General features: G+C 34.7%; 1 protein-coding gene across 3 annotated transcripts in view; it reads left to right on the top strand.

Annotated features, from left to right (window-relative positions):
- FAM188A (family with sequence similarity 188 member A) overlaps window positions 1-25,292 on the top strand; it is an 82,499-nt gene that overhangs the window by 6,665 nt on the left and 50,542 nt on the right. For 2 of the 3 annotated variants that reach the window (XM_005687974.2, XM_005687973.3), the window contains exons 2-8: window positions 5,476-5,555; window positions 9,429-9,489; window positions 11,150-11,323; window positions 14,547-14,598; window positions 15,461-15,575; window positions 18,068-18,141; window positions 19,011-19,090. In XM_005687974.2, coding sequence (XP_005688031.2) covers window positions 5,476-5,555; window positions 9,429-9,489; window positions 11,150-11,323; window positions 14,547-14,598; window positions 15,461-15,575; window positions 18,068-18,141; window positions 19,011-19,090 — 636 coding nt within the window. The remainder of the gene's footprint in view (window positions 1-5,475; window positions 5,556-9,428; window positions 9,490-11,149; window positions 11,324-14,546; window positions 14,599-15,460; window positions 15,576-18,067; window positions 18,142-19,010; window positions 19,091-25,292) is intronic. The other variant, XM_018057150.1, reaches the window with a different exon arrangement.

The following is a 25,292-nucleotide window of genomic DNA, read 5'->3' as shown; positions in this document are numbered from 1 at the left end:
GATGGACAGGGAGGCCTGGCGTGCTGCATTCATGGGGTCGCAAAGAGTCGGACACGAGTGAGCGACTGAACTCAACTGAACTAAACTGAAAGTCATATTTATTATTATATCACTGATCCTGTCAGAAAAATCTCTTTGAGTGTTGGGAAGCTTCAAGCTCACAGTGGTGGCCCTGAGTTTTCCAGAATTTTAGTTAATCACTTGAAAGCTTGAAATGTTATTGCTGGCAAAAGTACTGTCAGTTTTTTTTTCCTTGAAGTATCAGGCTCACTACATTTACTTCTGAGAAAAAGTCTAAATAATCATAGTTTGTTACTAGCTCTTCAAAGTAAAAATAACATTCACAGACAAGCTGTTAGTTCAGCTCACAGTTCAAAAAATGGCACATCTGCTTTTCTTTGAGCCACCTACCTGTACAGGGTGCGTGGCAGGGGTGCTTCATAGGTAGTTGCCATTATGTCATACAATTTTTTTTTAAGTACTTTGTATTCAAAGTCAAGATTTAATAAGATTAGCATTAGCAAGAGCTTTCTTAAGTTAAATTGGCCTTTTCTGTTTGTTTGAGAGCATATCAGGGTGTTTCCTAGTACAGTGACTGCTGGTATAGCTTAATGGCATTGCCTTGATGTGTGCTAAGGCACCAGTAACATAACCCACTTTTTGTTTTGTACCATCACTGTGAATATCAAACCGAGAAAAGGGCAGATATCTCTGTATTACAGTAAAAATGATTTTCACCTCTAGCAGGTTCCCTAAAAGGTCACTAAAATTTCCAGGGTTCGGTAGACCACACTTTGAGAACCTCTTTATCCAGTCCACCGCCACTCTGTACCATCTCAGCTTTCTCAGAACTCAGCGTCCTTAAACTTTCTCTTTTTCCATTTGATCACTCTTTTTCTTCTTGGAAACTCATGCCCTTTGTCCTATAAAATAATAATTCTCTATCCAGCTACCCTTCAAGCTGTCATCCTTTGTCCCTTCACTTGTTTAACATAGTTTGCAGCCTCTCCTTCTGTTTGTGTTCTGAATCACACCTCAACCCTCTAAAATTTGACTGCTCTTCCTAGTATTCTAAGTTTGCTTTTTTTAGTATTCCCAGTGATGACATGCTTAACCCAGGGTTTTCATGTATGTTTTTATTCCACTCAGCATTTGGAACAGGTGACTGCCTGCTTTTCCTTTGTGGGGCCTCACTGTGTTTTTTCTCTTACCTTTCAAGTCTTTGTCAGTCGTCTTTGCTGACTCAGCATCGGCTTGTTTCTTTCTCTTTTTTTTTATGTTAACTGCCTTCATTATCTTTGTTCTGTGTTCTCATTCACTTTAACTGCCATGTTTAGGGTGATTCAAGTTGCTATCTTTAATCTTCATCCCTGCCATGAGCTCCAGACCCATATCCGCCCCCACCACATTTTAGAGACTGAATTGAGAAACAAAAATCTCCATTATCAGGCTTCCCAGATGGCTCAGTGGAAAAGAATCCACCTGCCAATGCAAGAGACACAGGAGACATGGGTTTGATCCCTGGGTCGGGAAGATCCCCGGGTCGGGAAGATCCCCTGGAGAAGGAAATGGCAACCCACTCCAATATTCTTGCCTGAAGAACCCCTTAGACAGAGGAGCCTGGAGAACTACAGTCCATGGGCTCACAAAGAGTTGGATGTGAATGAGCTCACCCCCATTATCTTTCTTCCCAAAACTTCAGCAAGTATTCATTGAGTATTAACTGTATTAATAACAACACACTAGGAAAACTGGTCAATAAGAGAGGCAGGATACTTGCAAGGCAAGACACAATAAACAAATGAACAATAACATAATTACAGATGATGATAAGTCCTGGTTGGGCTGGGGAATGGTAGGAAGGATCTACTTAGCTAGATTTGTCAGGGAACATCTCTCTGATGAGTTAATACCTCCACTGAGTCTTTTAGGATGAGAAGGATTCAGCTATGAGAAGGGTAAAGACCATTTCATGCAGAGAGAACAGCCGACACCAAGGCCCCAGGTAAAGATCTTAAGATGTTCTGAGGACTAAGACCCCTGTATATGATGAAGGTAAGAGTGAACTGAGGGAAGTTGGGATTGATAGATCATATAGGGTCTTTTTTAGGCAATGAAAAAGGAGTTTGAATTTTATTTTAATTGCAGTAAGAAACCATTTGAATGTTTTAAGCAGTCTGTGAGAAAAACTGGTTTCTTTTTCTAGACTGTTTCTCTGGTAAATTTATGGTGAATAGGTAAGGGGTGAGTTGGGAGTTGGGATGTGGGTGAAATGGGGCAAGGGGATCCTGATTGGAAATTCCTAACAGTGTTCTAGATGAAAGATGATGGTGGTTAGAACCTAAAGGTGAACCAGAAATGGAATGGAGATGGGCAGATACAGATGTGTTTTGGGCCCTTGAACCAAGAGGTTCTTATAAGGTGAAGCCTTAAAGTTAAGTGGGAGTTTTTTGGAGAGGGTGTTTCAAGTGGAGGGAATATGTTCAAAGCATGAGAAACCAGAGAGAGAATGGATATTTGATGGTCTGAAAGAAAGTCTCCACCTGGAGGCTAAAGAAGGAAAGTGTCAAAGGATGAGATAGACACAGGCAGAAGCCAGACCATACAAGACCATGTTAAAGAATTTAGATTCTGTCAGTGACTGGAGTTCCATTCAGGGCTCTGTTTGGAGATTACCTGATTATAACCCATAATGGAAACCTTGGGAGTAGATGAGTTACACAGGGAGAACATGTAGAACGAAAAGAACAGAGACTCTAAAGCCAAGACCTGAAGAACATTAGCATTTAGTCGCTGATCAACATTGGTACAGAGCAGAAACAAAAAAGGAAAATCTGGAACAAGAGGGACCGCTAAAGCCAAGGGCCAGAAGGCTTTCACAAGTCACTGATGAGCGTTTCAGACGGTTCTCTGAGGGGTCATTGGTGAATTTGGTGAGAGTGAGTTTGATGCAATCACAGGTTGAAAACCAAATTATTGTGGGTTGAGTTAATTGAGGAAATTGAGACAGTACATACAGACAATTAGGTATGCTTTGAGCGAGTGGTGTTTGAAGTCTTGGATGGAAATTTTTCTTTTTAATGGTCAAATGATTTTTTAATAAGACTTTTCCTTTTAGAACAATGTTATTTAGGTTCACAGCAAAATTGCAAGCAAGATACAGAGATTTCCCCACATACCTCGTGCTCCCATGACGTGCACAACAATGTCAATATCTCCCACCAGAGTGTTTGTTACAATTTTGAACCTACATTGACTCATCATTATCACCCAAAGTCAACAGCTTTTATTCTTGGTTCTATACATCCTATGGGTGGTGACAAAAATATAATGGAATGTATCCATCATTATAGTATCATAGAGTATTTTCACTGCTGTAAAAATCCTCTGTGCTCTATCTGTTCACCCCATCCTCCTCTCCCCTCCCCTTGGCAGCCTCTGATCTTTTTTACTCTCTGCATAGTTTTTTTGCCTTTTCCAGAATGTCATATAGTTGGAATCATATGGTATATAACTGTTTTCCCCCTTATTTTTTCGCAGCTTGCAAGCCATTATTTTTTATAAACACCGAATAATATTTCATTTTCTGTATGTGCTATTTATCCATTCCCCTACTGAAGGATATCTTGGCTGCTTCCAAGTTGTGGCAGTTATGAAAGGCGCAGTAAACAGTGTGTGTAGGTTTTTGTTGGGGGGGGTGCTAAATTTTCAACTCCTTTGGGTAAACAAGGACCTTCTGGTAGACTCTTAAGGAGAATTTTTGTTTTTAAATAGGAGGTACATGTTTAAATCCTATTTGAAAGAGATTGAAAGGTAAAGAGAGAAGAGGTGGACTGGAATGGCGACTTCCATACTATTTGTTAACTCACTTGCTACCGAGTGTCTCAAGGTAGAAACAGAGTTAGATCTAATTTCTTACGTACCCAGCCTGTGCTGCACTTGCATATATTCATCAAATCTTAATTTTTACCTTAGAAATACTGTTTGTATATAGTGTTTTCTCTCAACATTAGTGTTGTTTGTATTAGTCTGGCACTGTCTCTATAGGTCTGTTGAAATGGTCTCCTCCCCATTCTGGTCCTTTAAAGAAAGAAACAAAATTCCAGTATGGTTGTGTTACTACTTTAATTAGTACTTGTCGTGATGTGGCCCTTCCCAGTATGAATGTCCTGTCATCTCTTCTTTCTCACCATCCTGCCCCCATACAGCTCTTCAACTGCATGACATTTCCCTCTGATCCATGAACTTGTCCTGTTCTTACCACCCCTTTTTCCTTTACTGAAGATGTTTTCTTTACCTGAAAGTCATTCTCCCACCCTTGCCTCTGTTAAGGTTCCATTCAAGGTCAGCTTTCAAGTCACCTGTTATGACTTGATTTAGGCAAAGTCATTCCTTTCAGTTTTCTCAACACTCTCTTCATACTTCTGTTAAAACATTCATTTATCCCTTTATTTTAGTGATTTATTCGTATGTCTGTCTTCATCTGGACTGTTGGCTTCTCCAGACGAGGGACTTTGTCATGCATGTCATTTGTATATCCTGGATGTTTGGTGTCGTGTCTGAGGGTCATGAAATGTTCATTGCATAAATGACTGAATTATAACCATTAGGTATGTTGGAATTGGAAATGATTGTTTTAAAGCTAAGTACCCCGAGGCCTAGGGAGGGGAAATGATTTCCTGAAGGTTGTACAGATTGTAACTAACCTCTCCTGACTTTGGCTGCAATATCTCCACAGTGTGCCGTGATCTCTGTGGGAGCTTGTCCTGGCTGCTTTCAATCAGTGCGACTTGGTAACACTTAAATTGAGATGGAGCCAGTATGAGCACGTTTGGTGTGTATGTGCTGGGCTTAGCCACTCAGTCATGTCCAACTCTTTGCAACCCCTTGGACTGTAGCCTGCCAGGCTCCTCTGTCCATGGGATTCTCCAGGCAAGAATCCTGGAGTGGGCTGCCATATCCTCCTCCAGGGGATCTTCCCAACTCAGAGATCAAACCGGGGCCTCACCACTTTGTGGGCAGATTCTGTACCGTCTGAGCCATCAGGGAAGCTGTCAGTGTGTATAATGCTTTTTAATTTAAAGAGTCCTAAAATTTCTGTTTAAATTCAGTAAACTGTCTAGTCTTTCTTCCAGTATATTAAATTACTTTAAAAAATCAGATTTAGTGTTGTTTTACTGAGGTCTACACTGTATCTCTTTAGTCCACTTAATAGGGGGCCCTGAGTGCAAAATTGTGTTTGTGTGGGTGTGTGTGTGCGCGCACATGTGCACTTGGCAGGGAGCCTAGGTTCCGTATCTTTTTTCAAAGGGTTCTTTTATCCTCCAGAAAGCTAAGAACTATAGCAATGGACTGACTTAAAGATAATTTGCTGTTGTGATAAGTGATTCTCTCTCAAAACAAAGTACATTAAAAATTCTTTCGGCTACTACTTGAACGACATGTTTAATCTTTGCTGCTTGCTTTCATTTTTAGGGTTTGTGTTTAGTGAATCAGAGGGATCTGCATTAGAACAGTTTGAAGGTGGCCCCTGTGCTGTTATTGCACCTGTTCAGGTAACATAGACTACTTTACCAACTCCTTAGAGGGACGTGTTCAAACGTTCCCTCCTTGACTTTGTGTTTTCTAATACCTGTACTCTGTGTAATCATGAAGCATAATCAGTTACCTCTTAACTTTTGTTCATGTAAATTGCTTTAAATGTCTGAAATAAAAATGAATTCAGAATATGAGTAGCTTACACAGCAGTAGCCATTTGGCTGACTTTAACTCCAAGTTTTCTATTATGTTTTCTTGAAAATAATGACCATGACATCTTACACAGTGATCCTATTGAGTAATAATAATTTATGCCAAAGGTAGTTATACCATAATCATGGTATCGTTTGTATTTGTTCTGTCTCTTAAAATGACTCTTCAAAAAAGTTGAAGACGGGTTAATATTTTCATGGCCTAAAACTCAATCAGATTTTAAAGTAAGTTGACAGTATATACTGTTTTAGGGTGTATCTTTTGGGTCTTTAAAATAAAATCAGTAACAGCAGATTTCAAACAATTCCCAAACTTTAAAAAAAAAAAAAGATTTTTTTTTTCTTTGCACATGAGATAGGGTGAATTTCAGTATGTGTATTTGATTTTGAATTTTTATGTGTTGCATTGTTTGAAATTCAAAGGCTGATTTGCCATGAACTATTAAATTATTAAAACGGAGAATTGAATTTTCAGTTTGCTGTGATATTTACGATGTCTAAACAGCAGTATAACTTCAGAACTGTTAAAAAGAAACTTGAATTTATTGCTTGTTTTAATCAGCACATTTTGAAAATACATTTTTAATGTGGTATTTATTATTCATTGAGCATAAAAAATGCTTTCCTGACTGTTAGTTGCAAAATAAATTTGTCTCTCAAACTCCATACACAATTACATTGTTAAATTTAAAGTGCATTTTTTGAAGAAGAAAAGAAATGTTTTCCTTTATGGTTGATTCTAAAATATATTCTTTGTAGGTCATTGTTTCCTCTTTAAAAAGTAAAGTTGAATACATTTTTTTCATTAGTAATTTTTTTTTAATTAAGAAAAATTTGAATGAGCTTTGCCTAGGGATTTTAGAGTATAAATAAATTTAACTATAAATTAGTTATTAGAGCTGTTGAACAACTGAGGTAGGTTTTGGTTTGCTAGTAGGAATCTTATGAGAATTTGAGGATTCTGTGTCTTGTTTATATACAGGTAGATTTTATTACCACTGACCCTCTTGGACCATGATAGTACCTTAGAGTCTATTGCCAGTCTATGAATATACTTAAATGCAAGATAAATAGCAGGAATTTCATGTTGTATAAAATTCACTATATTTCCAAAATGGTAGTTATTTTTGCAAGTGGAGTTGTTATGTAACAGGAAATAATTGTAATATTCAAAATCAAGATATATCTTTGAGGTAGTAACTTAGCTTCATAGTTACATAAATGTTTTTGATTATAGAATTTTGTTTGTATTAATATTTCAATGTAAAAATCAAAACTAAATTACTGAGAGTAATGAAGGGAAGTGTGCGAGTTGGATGTTGAACTTTTTAAAACTGAACTCTAGAACATGGCACTTTTGCTAGAAGAATAAACATTATGGAACCAAGTAGAAAATACAGTAGTAGGCCATGTTACATACAACAGTTATAATCGCGTACCATAATAAGAAGGAATACAAATCAGTGATAAAATACAATGTAGTTTAGTAAACGCTACTGATACGACAGGTTGATAATTTGAGGGGGAAAACTGAATCTGGGTCATCTCGTACCATGTACCAAGTTTATTCTTGATACAACACTTAACCACGGGAAGTTGAAAATAATGGGTTACCAGCCTTCTAAGAGAATAGATGAGTTCCAGGCTCAGGAAAATATCTTCAGGTAATGTTAGCAATAAGTGAATATCTTTCTTAGACAAAGAACTCATACACATTGGTTAGAAAAACACTTAAACCTCAGAGGTGAAATGGGCAAGTATGTGCAATCATGGCAGGTGGAATGATGCTGCACAACCAAAAAATCAAGATGCCCAAGCTCACTGGGAATCCACCAAAGTACAAATAAAACTTTTAAATAGATTCTTTTGCTTACTCTTCCCTATCTTTAGATATAAAATAATTGCCCGAAGGCTTACTCTTCCTAATCTTTAAATATAAAATAATTGCCAGTACATATAAGGGTAGGGTGATGCTGGCACACTCTGTAGCTACAGATAACTCTATGTGGTAAAAATTTGTACTATGACCAAGGGAAGGAATTTTACATTATAATTGAAACCATAATAAAATAATGCAGATTCTTTGAGAATAATTTTACTTCTGTGAATCTTCCCTGAATAAATAATCCTTAAAATTGAAAGATTGTATTCAAGAATTAGCTTTTTTACAGCAATTCCAAATATGTTTTTTATTTATAGTAGTTTTAAAAAATTGCAAATAACCTAATGCACAGTAACGTCATGTAAACATGGAATAATGTTGAAGTAAACTTTAATAGCTCGGTAGACAGTTAGAGATTGACTTATAGTTATGAATTATGTGGGAAAAGTGGAAAACAATCACATACCCATTAGGCTTCTCACTTAAAATTTGAAACAGGTATGAAAGAAAGACTTGAAGGAAGTATATCAGAATGCGAATGGTGGTTCTGTTAGTGGTGAAATAATGGTTGTCCCATCTCACTTTTCCAGTTTTGCAGTATAGTTATGCCACTCAATTTTATGGTTTCTGTTATTTGGGGAAAAGTCAAAAGCACTTGGTTATAGTATTTGTAGATTTTATTACTGTGAGAATATTCCTTATTTTTTTGTTTAGATGTTTAGAATTGATAGTTTATTAGGTGCCAGGTATTATGCTAAGTGTATTACTAGATCATCTCATGTAATCCTCATTACAACTTTTTAAAGTTTGTGCTATTATTTTTAATTAGTAAAATAATGGAACCAGAATTCAAGTTTAGGTCTGTCTAACTAAAAGTAGTTCTCTTATCTGTATACTACTGTTTTCAGACACTGATGAGTAAGAATGAAATGGCACCCCACTCCAGTATTCTTGCCTAGAGAATCCCAGGGATAGGGGAGCCTGGTGGGCTGCCGTCTATGGGTTGCACAGAATCGGACAAGACTGAAGCGACTTAGCAGCAGCAGCAACTAAAAGTAGTTTTCTTATCTGTATACTACTTTTTCAGACACTGATGAGTAAGAATCACCATAGTAACTACTTTTTCTTGAATCTGCCCCCTGGAGATAAAGTAGGTGGAAAATAAACAAGTCAGGTTAACTACACTTTGAGAAGGAAACAGTATTATACTCAGAACTGCTATCTATGGAAACACTAACGTAACGTAGTTGGCACACTTAAGAAAAGGTTAAAAATGGGTTTGTTTTTTCCTTGGGATCTTAAAGCTTTTTGAGTTAAATCAGAAAGTTAGGAACTCCTTATCAGTGATCCACACAGTGGTATTCCTGTGTCACAAATGAGAAGTAGTACAGAACCACTTTTGTATTTAGCTTTCTTTCCTCAAAGGAATCAAAGAGAAACGTAGATTTTTTTTTTCCTGGTCGATAGAGCTTTCACTCTGTGAATGAAGCAGTAAATTTCTTTTTCAGTTATGCAGTTATTATTTTGAGTCAGTTCTTCTATTTGCCAAAAAATATGTACTATAAAAGAAGAATTGTATGGGTCTAGAATCAAGTTTATAGTAATATATTCTAAGTAAGTAAGTATGTTCAGTTACTGGTGAATGTGAGGAAAATGATTTGAAATTCTATAGCACTATTCAAAAGATCAGAAAGGAGGTACAAATTAGTTGGGGGTTTTTTCCATTTTAGAATAAAAGAATGATATAAGGTATGTTTATAATAAATTCTAATAATTATTGCTTTAATTGTGTAAAGGCATTTCTTTTGAAGAAGCTCCTGTTTTCATCTGAGAAGTCTTCTTGGAGGGATTGCCCAGGTATGATAGCTGTCTTTTATCAACTTCTACTCCATCTTTTATTTTATAAGTGATTCCTGCAGCATTCATTGGCAGTAATTGAGTTGATATTACCTGTTTTTAAAAAGTAAACTATCAGTTACTTTTTTGTGAGGTTGACTTTTTAAATATTCCCAGAAGTTTCATGAACAGTGACTCTAGGTCTTTAAAATGTGTATTTTGTAATGTGGTTTTCCTAACTGAGAGGGGTAAGACAGGTTTTTACTACTTAGGGAAAAATCTTTTGGTGCACTGTTAAATGATAGCATACCATAAGGAAGAATCATTTATGTTTGATTGTCTGATTTAGCTTTGAGCAAAAACTCAAGATTATCTTTGTATTGCTGAATCTTTTAGTATAATACTTTACACAATACCAATACTACTGCAGGTAATTCTGAGTTAAATCACAAATGAAGCTTTCGTGGCTTCTGCAATATGGTTAAATCAGAGAACTGTATGTGCTACCTGATAATAACAAACATTTGCATCCTTGACAGTTTACAAATATATTTTCTTCACTTACACTATTTTATGTGAACTCACAATGACTACTGAAAGAAGGTAGAATATATTATAATTGCAGTTTTGTATATAAGGGCAGAGCAGCTTCCATTCCAAACCATGCAGCTACATTCTACTAGTGGTTTTGAATTTAAGAGATAAAGTGTCACTGTCATGTATTTTTAATTAATAACTGAAATGCAAAATAAGTTTCAGTAGAGAAGAAAGAAACTATTCAAAAGAGACTGTTACTAGCATGAACATTTTATTAAATTTCTAAAATTTCTTGCATAGAAGCATTCATATTGATAAGAAATTTTTGTAGCATTGTTGTAAGTGTCGTAAATGCTGTGGTGGCTAGAAAGTGAATAGGACAGTTCCAGTCTTTAAAGAACTCTTAGTCTATCTAGGGAGAGAAACCTCCCTCTAGCATAAAATTTTACATGGGGTAGATAGCCATCTTATCACCTTTGTTTGAAAGCTTCAGAAAGTGGTACTACTTCTGGAGACGAACACTACTCGAAAAGGGGAGGGTGGCTAAGATTCAGGACAGAGTTGAGCATTTGTGCTATTTTTTATAAATGTCTGAGGCTGAGATCACCACAGTACAGTATCAGTGGTTTGTGTACTATGCGGCATAACCGCAACGGCCTCTGCTAATGTAATGGATTGTGTCATATGTGCTGATGGTATATTATCTCATTATCCTTCCCCCGTGGGACTGGGAGATCAAAGACATGAGACTCATTCAGAAATGGGGAAAACCAGAGGTCTCCACAGGCCCTTACAAGACCTGGTTCTATAAGAAGGCTGAAAGGTTCCGTTTGCAGCCTAAGAAAGGAGTGATCAGTATCAGCTTACTCCACGTAGCATATTCCTTCCTCTGATGTTTAATTCTACATTTTCCAGGATTCTTTTTCTCCTGAATGGAAATATTCAATAGCAGTGACATTTTAACCCTCAAGCACATTGTTTTTCTAAACTGTAATTGAAGATCAGTGGCTTATGGATTTCTGCCCCTCTAAAAAATGCTTGATTTTGGTCACTAAATTAACACATTCTTAACATTGTTATTTGACAGGATTTTTTTGTCCCCCGCAGAGAAAACCATTGTAACTTATGCTTCGGTTATTTTTAGAGGAAGAGCGGAAGGAACTCCTTTGTCATACCTTGTGTGATATTTTAGAAAGTGCTGGTTGTGACAACTCGGGATCCTACTGCTTGGTTTCTTGGTTAAGAGGAAAAACAACTGAGGAAACCGCTAGTCTTTCTGGGAGCCCTGCACAGTCTAGTTGCCAAGTGGAACATTCTTGTAAGACACACTTTTATTTCATGAAGTAATTTCTTGTCTGTGTGTTTGAATAAACTATTGAAAATTTTAAAGAGAGAACAAGATTTAAACATTGTGTAAGATCTGTTTTTTAGCCTAAGCTTACTTAATCCTTGAGCTTTGTTAGTTTTCATTTCTTACATGATGATTTTAATTGCTGGAGGATATTACATTTGTTTATTTTTTTCTTTGATTTTTGGGGAAAAAACATAGGAACTGCATCTCTTAAAGTAAACTTAGTAAAAGTTCTAGTTAACTTCTACTTGATGACAGTCTCTTTTCAGCTTTGGAACTCTCATTTAGAAAGCTGAAAGAACATATTTCTGTTTTCTTTGCTTCAAATACTTCAGTGTTTTCCTTGGTATTGGAAAAAACAGGGAAATTATTATTATTACAACTGTTTTTTACATTAGGAAATGTCTTAATTATCTTCAGCTGTTTCCTAAAGCAAAGATGGGGACATTTTTCTTCCCTGTGTTGTTTTTTTTCCTCCTGAACTTTTTGGACATGGTTACTATAGATGAATTATTTTGAGATAGTTTTTTTATTATGAGTTTTAATTTTGCATTCATTTAAGTTTTTCATACCTTGAAGATTTCTCTTAGAGAAAAATAACAGCTCTTCTCACTCAGAAGAATTATATATTCTATGGTCTTTAGCTTTTAAATATTCTTACCTAGTTGACCTACAAACTGCCAGAATGAACTAGTAAGATTGTACTACAGATAGAGTTGCTTTTCTGGTTTTCTTTTTAGAAATTAACTTGTTCATAGGTTGCTTTTGGTAATTGATAGTTCTAAGTGCCTTTATTAAATAAGTGACTTGTTCTGCTTATAGTGCAATCCATTAACTATCGTCTTTGTGGAAACTGTAGACACCCAATTTCTAAAAAGTAAATTTCAGTTGCTATGATACACATCTGGCTCTCCCTATAGGATTTTCTACGAGGCAAGTTATCTCTTTGAGCCAACATGTCTCTAGGATGTCAGCATCTTCTCTCTCTCACCTTTGCAATGGCAAATTCTACTAATAGTACATTTGCAAGGAATAATTTTTCAAATTTAAACAGTTGAATGACATTTCCTTTTAGGCCTTTCAAACATAGCATTTCAAAAAGAATTTAATATATTTTTAGAGTTAAAGAAAACAAGTGGAAAATACAAGGTTGATAATCAAAAAATGTCATTAAGGCTGGTCTTAAAATATTTTCCAGATTTTACTGGATTGCATAAAAGCATGTTTAATAGTTTTGTTTAGGATATTAAAATCTTAATAGGGATAGTTGAAGAGGTTAGAAGTTGTTTTAAAGAATATGTGGTTAAAACTATTCCGTGTATTAATATTATAAGAAAATAGTTTTTTGCTAACATTTTTCATTAGTATCTTAGTAAACTGTGTGCTCACTGGATGTGCTGTACATTTCTGTGTTGATGGGTTAAATGGCCTCATGATGTTAACTTTGGCACTTCAGTAACCTATTTGGGCATATTATATTGACTCCCCCTCCAAAAAACATTTTTTAGTAATTTTCCAATTTACATTGTCTCATTTTTAAAATAGACATGAAATGAAACTATTATAAATTGATTTTTAATGTTATATAAATTGGAGAAGTTTTAGTAATTGAAAATTTGAAAATTCACATTAGATGTTGACAATGAAATGAGCTTATATTAAAATTTATTCCATATAACAATCTGTTTTACCTGTTTTTTTCCTTTATTCCCAGCTATGTTCTTTTTCTTGTGTTTTATATTTTTCTACCATCTTGCCTGCTAAGCTTTTTATTTTGCTTGCCTCTTTACTCTAAATTACTATCTTTATGTCAACTTTCATATTGTACACTCAGTAAAATTATTTAGATAATCAGGTGCCACATAGAAGTTAGTACAGTTTAGAAAAGATTAGGTAGAAGTTTTATTTTCTCTTGAAATTTTAAATGTGAAGTGTTTTTCCCCTTGTCAATATTACATTGTGTACAAACATTAATTTCATTGGCTTTTGTGGTGTGTAGTTTTGGCTTTTGGTAATGCACACTTGTTTGCAGTAGTGAATACTCAGGTTCAATTTCAGTTTGTTTCCCACACACAAATCAAAAGATTATTTAAATGAATCAATTTGGACTTTACAGATGTTAAAAAGTAATTCAAAACATTTGAAAATTAAATCTGGACTTTGAAAGGCTAACATAATGAGACTTTTTTAAATTGTAAATAAAAATTTCACTTTTGAATACATAGTTTCTTCAGTTCTCTAGTGAGGATTAGTATTTGAAAGTACTAACATTTATTTATTTATTTAATAAGGTATATATGAAATTGTTCCTTGTGATTAATGAGAGTGAGCATTTTGATCTGTGTAGGATTTCTTTAAAGACAGGATTTCTTTGTGGAGCTGAGACTATGCAGGTTCAGATCTCAGTTCTGCTGTTTATAGCTTTTTGCTCTTGGAAGGATTCTTCTTTGGGCCTTGGGTTCCTCTACTATAAAACGGGGTACTAGGGTTGTTTGTGGATTAAATGAGGTTAAGGCCCATAGAGCATTTAAAAAAGGGCCTGGAACTGAGAACTGTGCTAAGTAAGCATTACTTTTCATTTAAATGCTTTCTTTGATTTCCTTTGATTTCTTAAAATTTTATAATTTTATTAGTAAATATAATCTAAATAAGATACTGAAAACTTGTCAACAGTTATACAAGTAAATGAGGAAACAGACTTAAAGCTGTCATTGAACCTGTGTACTTTCAAAGTTCTCTGCCTTTTTATATGCATTTGTTTAATAATGAAACATCAAGTCTAAAGATTTTATATTAGAGGAAGATTAGCAGTGAAGATTTGACTTGGCTCTAAGAAATGAAAGATGATTTAGAAGTGCAGGACACATTGCAGTTATGTGCGAAGCACTATGATTTTCAATGCTTTCTCACATGCTATTAACTATTCTAGCACAACTGAATTTAAAGAAAATGTTTATTATTTAATCACCTTTCTGCATTTCAGTATTAAATCCATTTTAGTTCTATTCATGATACCTAAGATGTTGAAATATAAATTTATGTTGCAATAAGGTGGAAAATAAACTGAGAATTCTAAGGAGTAAGGAAAGAGGGAAACTTTTGATTGCTTAAAAGTATTTACAGCCTGCTGTGTGTATCTTGTGTCATTTATTTGCCATGTGTAGTGCTGAAAAGTGTCTTTTATGTATAGCTGCCTTGGCTGTCGAAGAGCTTGGCTTTGAGCGATTTCATGCATTAATTCAGTAAGTAACATTGGAACATTTAAAATACTTACCTTGTGGACACATTTGCCATTTTAAGTCTGTTCATACTGTGGAAAGGTACTTAGATTTGTATGCTTGAGGATTAATTTGTTTTCAGATTTTTTAAAAAAATACTTTGTCAATATGTTCTTAATATTCTGATTCCCAAATTAACTTTGGAAATACACCCTTTTGTAATATTAAATCATCATTATAATGAAAAATCATTTTAGCTTAATAATGTTTCTCCAAGTGAAAATAAAGATTTCTAGTATGATAAATATTTGTGTTATTGCTTATTGTCAAAATATGCTTTCTATAATTTTCATTAAAAGTGCCATATTTTCATTAGAGTATTTAAATTTTTTTTCTGAAATAAAAGGTAAGGATAGCTATGTTGGTAGAATTGCGAGTGGCATTTGATTTGAAATGCAATGTTATTTTAAAAGAAGCCACAACGGTACACCTTATCCTTGGTGTTCAGATATTTGTTAAATAATTTTCAAGCTTTAAAAAGTCAATTTTCTTTGTTCTTAACCATATCCTAGAAGAGGACCACCTAATTCCTTAAATAACTGTATGATCATTAAACAAGTGATTGATGTCAGACAGTTCACCTAAGAGATGAAGAGGTTCCCTACCAAGTAGGCTTTCTATTTTAATGGTACCTATTATGTATAATGACAGTTGTCAGCAATAGCTTTGGCTGTTAATGGCTAAATTTATATTTGAAAATTTGAGACACAAAAATCTCCTCTTTGTATGTATGCATTTTAATATAGAAGACAGTTAAAAAATGTTCCCATTTATGAATGTGGTCAATCTCATATCATATTAATACTTAATTCTTTTTTTCCCCCAGAAAAAGATCATTCAGAAGTTTAGCAGAATTAAGAGATGCTGTCTTGGACCAGTATTCAATGTGGGGAAACAAATTTGGAGTATTGCTTTTTCTGTATTCTGTGTTACTGACAAAGGTTGGTTAAAGAAGATGTTTTTCTGATTTTTATTCATTTGAGTTTAGTATTTTTCCTACTGCAGAGAGAAATTTTACTTCTGATGTTGTTTCTAAATCTCAGAATTGAAATCTCTTGTGCCAGTAATAAAGTATCAGTCTCTCTTTCTTCATTCACCTGTTACTTAACCACGTTTCAAGCTTTACCCATGATCTTCTAGACTGCAGAGATTTATCAGTAATATTCTAATTATGAAGTGCAGTGAGGTCTTTGGTATTTTATTTTCTTGGATCATAGTGGAAGCACTTGACCCCTTAGCCCCTTCTGGAACAGCTGTATCTAACACCAGTCTCTTCTTAGCTTACCTGATAAATCACTATACTGGTTCTCTTTCTGTAATGCCTCATAATTACTTTTCTGCTTATAGCTTCATTTCCATCTTTTCCTGTTAGTTACCTTTGTATCCTCTCAGCTTACCTTTATATGGTTCATTCTGACCTGTATACTTCTGGTCCTGCCCTTTTCTGCAAGCGCCAGCCTCACATCTCCAGCGACCTGTTTGGTCTGAGTTATCCTGCTGAATTTGCCATATCTGGAATCAGACTTCATTCACTTGATAAATGTTTATTGAGCACTGACTGTTTATTAGGGACTAAACTTACAATGTGGATACAATTTTTGTTTAATCATTCCTCTCCAATGTTGTAAACAAAAAGGTAGACACCTTAATAGTTACTTCCATTTTGGCAGTGTTTTTGGTGTTTGTTTGTTTCATGCACAAAGCGTAGTGGGACAATAGAAGGCTTGCCTTAGTTCATATGGTGGAATCAAGGGCAGACCTTGTAGGCATCATTTGATGGATGGGGAGAAGTTTTCTGGACAGAATAACTATGAGAAGAAATTCCAAGCTGTGGGAACAACAGGTATAAAGACATTATCTTAGTGTAGCATAATATACCAGAAAGGCAACCGTGGAAGATGAGAATGGCATATATGTAAGAATTCTTGTGCAGAAATACTTAAAATCTCATTTTATGTGGCCAAAATTGGAACAAATCAAAAATTGTGAGCAATGAAGTAATGAGATCTTTCTATTGCTAAAAGGTTCTTTAAATTGGTATCAGAGTTGTGCTGGAGGGAGTTGGTATGTGGATAGTAAGACTAGAGTCAGGGAAACTGGAAAAGTAGTTACTGAAATAGGTGACCCTAAAGCCAGAGCAGTGATCATGGAAATGGAAAGAAAAGGAGCATATTTTTTAGAAGCATGTTTTAAACTTAGAAATTTTAAATCATTTAGGAGCATATTTAAGAGAAAGAATGAAAAGTAGTTAGTAGTCGATTAGCAATGGGGACTGGCAGTGATGGAGGTCCCGAGGATGCCTGGTTTCTAATGAGTTCATCGTGACTGTTCAGTACTCTTCCAGTTCTTACGCTCAAAACTTTTGATACCTCCTCTCTGTCTAGTCGTTCACAGCCAAGAAAAATGTCATGTCTAGTTCTTACTTGACCTGGTCTTTGAAATAAGATCCCCTCTCTCCCTAGTGATTTTTGGCGCTTGACTATGTTATTCATTGTGACTTTATGATAGTCCATTTTGTATAGTTGTCCACAAGGAAGTCCAGTGTGAGATCTTAAACTTGTTTGTATCATTCTATAGTATTTCCACAATATTACTATTTTGATTGTTGATTATCATCGCTTTAATTTTTAGAAATGGCCTATAATCAAGTGGAATCAATGATTAAAGTTAGGTGAATAGCACAGAGAATGGCAGTTTATCTTTGTCATTTTGGAATTGATGGAGATAAAATGCCTAGGCCTTCTTGTACTTATCCAGTAACTAGACCTTTAGGGATTTGGGTAATCTTTTGGGCGATTAAAAAACCAGAAAATTGGCTTTCAAGAAAATAAGAAACTCCTGCCCTCCTAGTTTACATTTTGTCAGTGCACATTTGAATGACCAATATATAAGAATGCACAATCAGAAGAGAACCTTCCATTTTCTTATGTATGAGAAATACCTGTTGTGTATTTAAATTTATATCTTTATCATGTGTATATATATTTAGTGTTTTAATGATCTAAGAAAATATATTAGGTACCTCAGTAGGTATATTGGGTTCAAATTTAATTTCACCTAAAGTTAAATGAGTATTAACTTTCAGATAAAATAATTTTCTCCTCACTTCTCTTGAAACTTAAACAGTCTCTCTGTCTGCCCCTCTCTGGCCCTCCCCACCACCCCTTTAACTCACATACCCACATTGGAGCTGTTACCTGTTCTGATGTCGAGTACACAGAAGAAAAGATTCTAAGAATTAACTGCTTCTCACTATTTTCATTTCAAACGCACCCTCCCCCATTTCAAATCTGGGTAATTCTTTGGGAGAAAAGTTACTTATATAATGGTGTTTTATTAATTCATAGTATAAACTGGTTAGTTTTTAAACTACCATAATTTTCATTTCTATAGTTTTTTTAAAAATAAGCCAATGAATTCTTGGTTTCTTTAGGGCATTGAAAACATAAAAAATGAAATTGAAGATTCGAGTGAGCCTTTGATAGATCCTGTGTATGGACATGGCAGGTAATTGACTAAAATCTATTATTTCCTCATATGGACTTTAGGTTTTAGGACTGATAATATGCACATAAGATAAAACACTACTGAGTCAGATAATTTTGTTTGTCGGTACTTATAGCTTAAAGTCTCTGAGTATGAGCAGTCTTAAGCTTTATACATTGCTTTTAGGTATGAAGTATTAACTTTCACTTTAGATCTGTGTATGCACTGGGTTTATTGTAGCAAATAGTTTCTTTTAGGATGACAGTGGGAATATTTTAACAATGTTTGCTTGATAGTGCATTCATGAAATTTTCTAATAGATGAAGTTTGCTCACTTTAATTTAGAAATAAGTATACCCATGTGTATTTGTGAATGTTTTCCCTGTTTGGGGGAAATTTTTTTTTTTTATTTTTCTCTGAGAAACCATGCCTCTCAAGCTTTTTATAGCTATTTATGCAAAAAATTGATGACACAGTGACTGATTGTTAACTCACTCCAAAACATATTTCCTTTAGATCTTTCTGCCCCAGAGGTTAAATTCACATGTCTTGCATCAAACACAAAATAATAAAAATTATATATGTATTTTTAAGGTGATTATAAATAAATTAGCAGTCTAAGTATCATTTTTTTAATCTATTTAAATATGATGTCTTGAATAAAGTTGTTAAATTGATATGATTATATAGAACAACAAGCACCATTGTGGTGACACAGGAAGTGATACATTTAGCAAGGTTGTGTATAAAATGAGAACTGTAAGGTTTTTCTATTTTTTAAACAACATAATTTAATGTAAAAAGTGATGATTTTATGCTTTGTCATAAGAATATTTTTTTTGAAAATTAGTATATTCATACTTTAATTACTTTTTAATCTTTATTAATAGCCAAAGTTTAATTAACCTCCTGCTGACAGGACACGCTGTTTCTAATGTATGGGATGGTGATAGAGAATGCTCAGGAATGAGTAAGTGTATTTATTCTTTGTTGTGTTTATTTTGTTTATGATGAATATTCCACTAAAATACAGTTGATTGTTAATTCATCTGTTTAATGGCCTTGTGTTACTTAGAGGTTAAGATAAATGCTTTAGTATAGAGGAATCCTTTACAGTTTTCACAGCACTATAACATGAAGAGCATAGACTTTGGAGGCTGACAAACTTGAGTTCAAATCCCAAGTATATGACTTGAGTCAAGTTACTTAAGCCTTTAGCTTTCTCTAATATAAAATTAGGATTATAGGACTAACTTGCTTAGAAAAAGTAATAGGTCTTTGTATATATGTAAAGTTAAAATGTTTTGTATATATGTAAAGTTAAAATGTATATAAAGTTTGTACATATCCAGTGATATCTGTCTGTAAGTCAAGAACACTATTGAATTTTGCTTAAAACTGAAAAATTAAGAGTATTGTGATTTGGAGTATTTAAGAGTCTAGTGGTTTTTTTCCCTGTATTACTTTTAAGGTTTGTAATTTCCTTTAAAATGCTGGGTAAATTTAAGGTTGTCTGAGAATTTTAAACCACCATCACCTCCATCTCTGGTCTCAATAATTTCTTTCATATACCTTCATATGTTGCCAGGAACGTTGAAGTCAAGCACCTTTGGCCAATCCATCTAGTTAAGGAGAGCTGATACACAGCTCTGAAAAAGATTCCCTGTAGCTTATTGTTACTTGGTCAGTTTGAATTCATTTATTTGTTCTTTCAACATACATTGAATAACTACCACATATTCAATCCTACTAGTTAAAGGCATGTCAGACTCTCAAGTATGTAATCCTTGAAGTGTGTAATATAGAACAGAAATCATCATGACTCCTATAGTTCACAGGGAAGTTTAATTTTTCTCCTAAAATTAAATAAAACTGTCAACAAATGACAGAAGCAAATATTATGACTGAGAAAATAATAATTACTGCTTTCTGCTCCCATTTAAATGAATGAATCTTGATCTTATATTTAAATTTTCTCAAATTTTAGAAATACATGGAGTTAATAGAAACATAAAAGAATACAATATTAGGGGGAAAAATCAGTAAAAATGAATGAATTTCAAAATTGAAAAGTACCTTAACACCATCCAACCTTAACTATTTAAGAAATCTAAGAGGTACCCTTCCATCCTACATTAGCTAATGTATACAAAATTATCTCAGTGATGAGGTGAAAATGAGAACCTAATTCAGGTGATTTCTGGTAAAGGTCAAAGTTCAAACAGTAAAATGCACTGACAAAAAAAGCAGTGAGGTGAACTTGCTCTATAGTTTTGTAATTGAGCCCATCCTGTTCTTGAGCCCTCATTCTGATTGAGAGCTGAAAGTATTCAACCCTGCTAGTCAAAGGCAGTTTAGATTCTCAAGTCTTCCATAGGCTTTTCTTCATGCTATATATGGGTTGGCCAAAAAGTTCATTTGGGTTTTTCCATTACATCTTATGAAAAACTTTTTGGCCAACCCAATATTTACAGAATATTGGTCAGCTATCCAGTTGTTGATATGTACTAATTCATCCTTTTCTGTTTCTTGAAATACTAGCTTTCAAAGCTATTGTCTTGCAGTGTTTTTTGTTTTGAAGTGAAGTCGCTCAGTCGTGTCCGACTCTTTGCGACCCCATTGATGGTAGCCTACCAGGCTCCGTGATCCATGGGATTTTCCAGGCAAGAATACCGGAATGGGCTGCCATTTCCTTTTCTAGGGGGATCTTCCCAACCCAGGGATCAAACCTGGGTCTCCTGCATTGCAGACAGATGCTTTACCGTCTGAGCCACTAGGGAAGCTCAGGTTTTTTTTTTTAAGTATAGTTTAAATATCAAAACTAAGCAATGACTTTAAAATATTATCTTGGAAAAGAAAATAGACATGGTATATTTCTTACATTCTCCCTTAATTGTTACGAATGTTGACTTAAGGTTGAATCTGTTTTCATTCACCAAAATTAAAGTGAAAATCCATACATTCATCCAGCATTTATTGGATATTTTTCTGTCTGACAACATGGGAGGAAAATTCTGATATATGTATTATACAAAGAAAAATTATAATTAAAGAATTACTAGTTTTGCAAATCTTTAGGCAAGCTGCTTTACTTCTCTTGTCTGCAGTTTGCTTATTTATAACTCAGGGAGGTAATACCATCCTTAAAGAAATGTTAGATTATGAAGATTAAGATTAAATTTCTAAAATGCCTCAACCAGCCCATGGGAATACTTGGCCTTCCCTCAAAAGAGGAAAACAAGAACATGCACACAGATAATTATAATGCAAGGCAAAATGAACACAAGTTGAAGTAAAGTGTGATAGAAGTTCAAGGAAAGGAGGAAGCCTTTCCTACTCTGTTTGCCTTGGGACGAGTGGGGAGCCATTAAGTAGGAGTGGCCATTTTAATGAGGCCACATGGAAGGAGAGAGAGGGAAAAATAACAGGTTTGTGTCTAGAGACAGGGAGACAGACCAGTCTCATTAGAGCAGTGTATCTTAATCCCGACTATGCATTGTACTCGTAGAAAGCTTAAGAGTAAGTCAGTGCTCAGGCCCCAGCTGAGAACGAATAAACAAATTAGAATTTCTAGGTTGTGGGCTCTGCACATGATAATTTAAAAATTACCTGTACATAATTAGAATGTACAGCCAGATTTGAGGAGATAAAAGCATTGACTGTGAAGAAGACAGAAAAGATCATAAAGATAAGGTTGAGTAAGAAACCAGAGGATCTTGATACTGAGAAGTTTAAACCTTAGTTGTCAAGCGTTAGGAAGAGAGTCATTGAAGGCATTTAAGCAGAGCAGTAACATAAGACAAAAGAAGAACTTGAACCTGTCAGCTTGTATGCATAGGAATGGGACAGGATGACAGGTCACAAACTAGTTAATGGGTGGGAAGTAACGATGAAATAGGTGTGGCAAAGGAAGAGAAAGAGAGCTGCTAGGATTATGTACTTTGTGCCAAGCAATATGTTTTGGATGTGTATCTTCTCAACCTCAATTTATAGTTAAGAAAACCGAGGCTTAGGTCATTTGTAATTCACCCCACATCCAACAGCAGGCGTCCATGGCTGACCACAGCCCAGGCTTGTGCTCAGTCCACCATAGCATGTTCTCCTGCTGGACCCCTGCCTCTGTGAAAGAGCCTCCGGGAAAGTAGAATCTGTAGAACTCAGCTGTGAATTAGACGGATAAGAGTAAGGTACAAATCACCAATAGGTTTTCAAATGAAGTTTATTGAGTGAATGAATATGTGCAAGAAACATTATAGGAAGTCAGCTTTAAGTCACTGGATCCAGAGAACAATTCTTGTCCTCAGGTATTTCATTTTCTTTAAAGGGCCATTAACAACTGTTGACACTTATTAAGAATGCTGATCCTGTGTGCCGCAGCTAAGACCTGGCACAGCCAAGTAAATAAATAAATAAAAATAAATAATAATAACAACAAAAAGCCCATTATCCAGCAGTGACAAGCATCATCTTAGCAATGCCAACCTCTGTTCTTAATATTTAATGATTCTCTTTCTTTTCTCCCATTTTACTCACTTTTCTTAAAACTACTCTATGAAGGTCATAGAATAAAGGAAACTAAGGCACCAAATTAAGTATCTTATTTCATGCAAACAGAGCTGGAGTTTAAACCACAGTTGTCTGGTTCTCTTACAACCAGCATACTTAATCATCATGATAGCCTATTAAACCACACTTAATAGAATTTTCAGTGTGAAAATAAATATATAAGATGATATAGAAGAATTTCATTTTATTTAATTTCACAATAGCCCTAAGAGGTAATTTTTGCCTCATTTATAGAGAGAAGCAGAGATTGAGAATTTTATCCAAAGATTTTTGTGTGTGTGTGTGATACAGAAGTTAAGTGAATGAGCCATGCTGAATCTCTCAAACAAGGAGAATGAGGACTAAGAATAGGCTATGAATTTAGCAGTTAATGAGGGCTTTCCCTTAAAAGAGCAACTGAGATAGAATCCATAGCATAAGGAATAAATATTTTAGGAATGTAGGCAAGGACATTTTGCTGGTGAAAGGGTGGAAAGAGGGGAGTTCGTTGCCTGGTCATAAGACCAAGGGATGGTATACACCAGTTTTTTTTTAAGGGATAGAAGTCTCCTAAATTATCTGTTAGGAGGAAAACTGCTTTTAATAGAAGAGATAGTAAATGGAGTTGATAGTAACAGTGACGTTGGAAAGATACACAGTTCTTCTAAAACAAGAAGAAAGAATGTATTGAAAAAAGAAAAAGGCATTTTGAGGTATCAAATATTTAAATTGGAATAACTTTTGAGAGTTTGAATTTGTCCACTGACAATGAATGGACAAAGTTAGAGGCATGTAAAGGAGAAAGAGTTTACATCCACTGCTTTAAGAAGGAGTATAAAGATGAATTATGGAAGGAATGTGTAAATGTGCAATCAGAATTAAGAGCTGAGATGAAGTTTACATAGGATTATTTATTAGAGTGGATCCAACCAATAAAGGTTACAGTTAGGCTTCTGTTCTTTTTCTTTTTTTTAACTAATAGATTTATTGAGATATAATTCACATAATTTACACATCTGCCATTTAAAATGTATAGGTCATTGGTTTTTAATATGTTCTTGAGTTGTGCAGCCATCACCATATCAGATTCAAAACATCTGTATCATCTCCAAAAGAACCCTTAAACCCGTAAGTAGTCACTTCCCCTCAGCCACCATTAATCTGCTTTCTATCTCTGTTGATTTGCCTATTCTGGACATTTAATAGAATCACGTAATATATAAACTTCTGTACCAGTTTATTTCACTTAGTGTAGTATTTTCAAGGTTCATCCATATTTTAGCATGAACGAGCACTTCACTCCATTTTACTGAAAACTATTTCATTGTATAGCTTATAGCACATTTTCTCATTTTCTTTTTTCATTCATCAGTTGATGGACATTTGCTTTGTTTCCACTTGGCCGTGATGAGTGATGTGGTTAGTAACATTTATGTACAAATGTTAGTGAGAACATGTTTTTATTTTTCTTTAGCATCTACCCAGGAGTGAATATCCTGGGTCATATGATAACTGTGTTTATTTAACCTTTTGAGGAATACCTGTTAAACGTTCATATGCCAAATTACCTTTGGAAATTTGCTTTACCGACTGGAGAAGTATAAACTTACGCTTGCAGTGTATAGTTTCTGTTTTTCTACATCCTAACCAGCACTCAGAACTTTCACTCTTTAGTATTTTTGTCATCAGTTTATTGACACTTGGTAGCCTATTTTGATTCACATTTCTCTGATTCCTACTGAACCTGCACCTAATCATCTTTTCATATGTTTGCCAACTTTTAGTGTTTTCTTCTTCTGCTAATTGTCTCTCTTTTGACATTTTAGAAGGAGAGGTTATTTTAACTATAATTTCTAGGGGTACTTTATAAATTCTTAATTCTTTATGTATTAAATCTGTGTTGTAGATACTGTCTCTCAGCCATTTCTGTCTTCTTTAACTTTGCCACTGCTATCTTTTATATACCAAAGCTTTCATTTTTGATGAAATTAAATCATTTGATCTCTTCTTTTAGGGCTTCTGGGTTTTGCTTCTTTTGTTTACATTTTTTTGTTTGTATTTGTTCTGTGTTTTTCCCACCCCAAGGTTAAAGCTAGCACTGCCTAGTATTTTCTTAAAATGATTTGGTAGGCTTTATTTCTTTTTAATGTTTATCCTGTTAACCCATCTGGATTTTATTTATTCATGAGTGGTATGAGATAGGGATCTACCTTTTTACTTTTCCCCAAAGGATTACCTAATATCCCAATTCTAACTTCCCTAGTGGCTCAGATGGTAAAAAATCTGCTTGCAATTCAGAAGACCTAGATTTGATCCCTGGGTCGGTAAGATCCCCTGGAGAAGGGGCAAGCCACTCCAGTATTCTCTGGAGAATTTCCAGAGATGTCTGGCAGGCTACAATCCATGGGGTTGCAAAGAGTTGGACACTACTGAGGGAGTAACACACACACACATGTACTTTGCTAGATAAAATGCAGAGTTCCCAGTTAAATCTGAATTTCAAATAAGCAATCCTTTTTAGCGGAAGTATGTCTTGCTTAGTATTTGGAGTATACTTTACTGAAAATTTTTATTTTGTATCTGAAATTCAAATATAACTGGGCATATTGTGTTCTTATTGGCTGAAA

Source organism: Capra hircus, chromosome 13 (genome assembly GCF_001704415.2).
Source record: "Capra hircus breed San Clemente chromosome 13, ASM170441v1, whole genome shotgun sequence".
Lineage (NCBI taxonomy): Eukaryota > Metazoa > Chordata > Mammalia > Artiodactyla > Bovidae > Capra > Capra hircus.
Note: the sequence above shows the minus strand (reverse complement) of the source record. Positions and strands in the feature narration are given on the sequence as shown.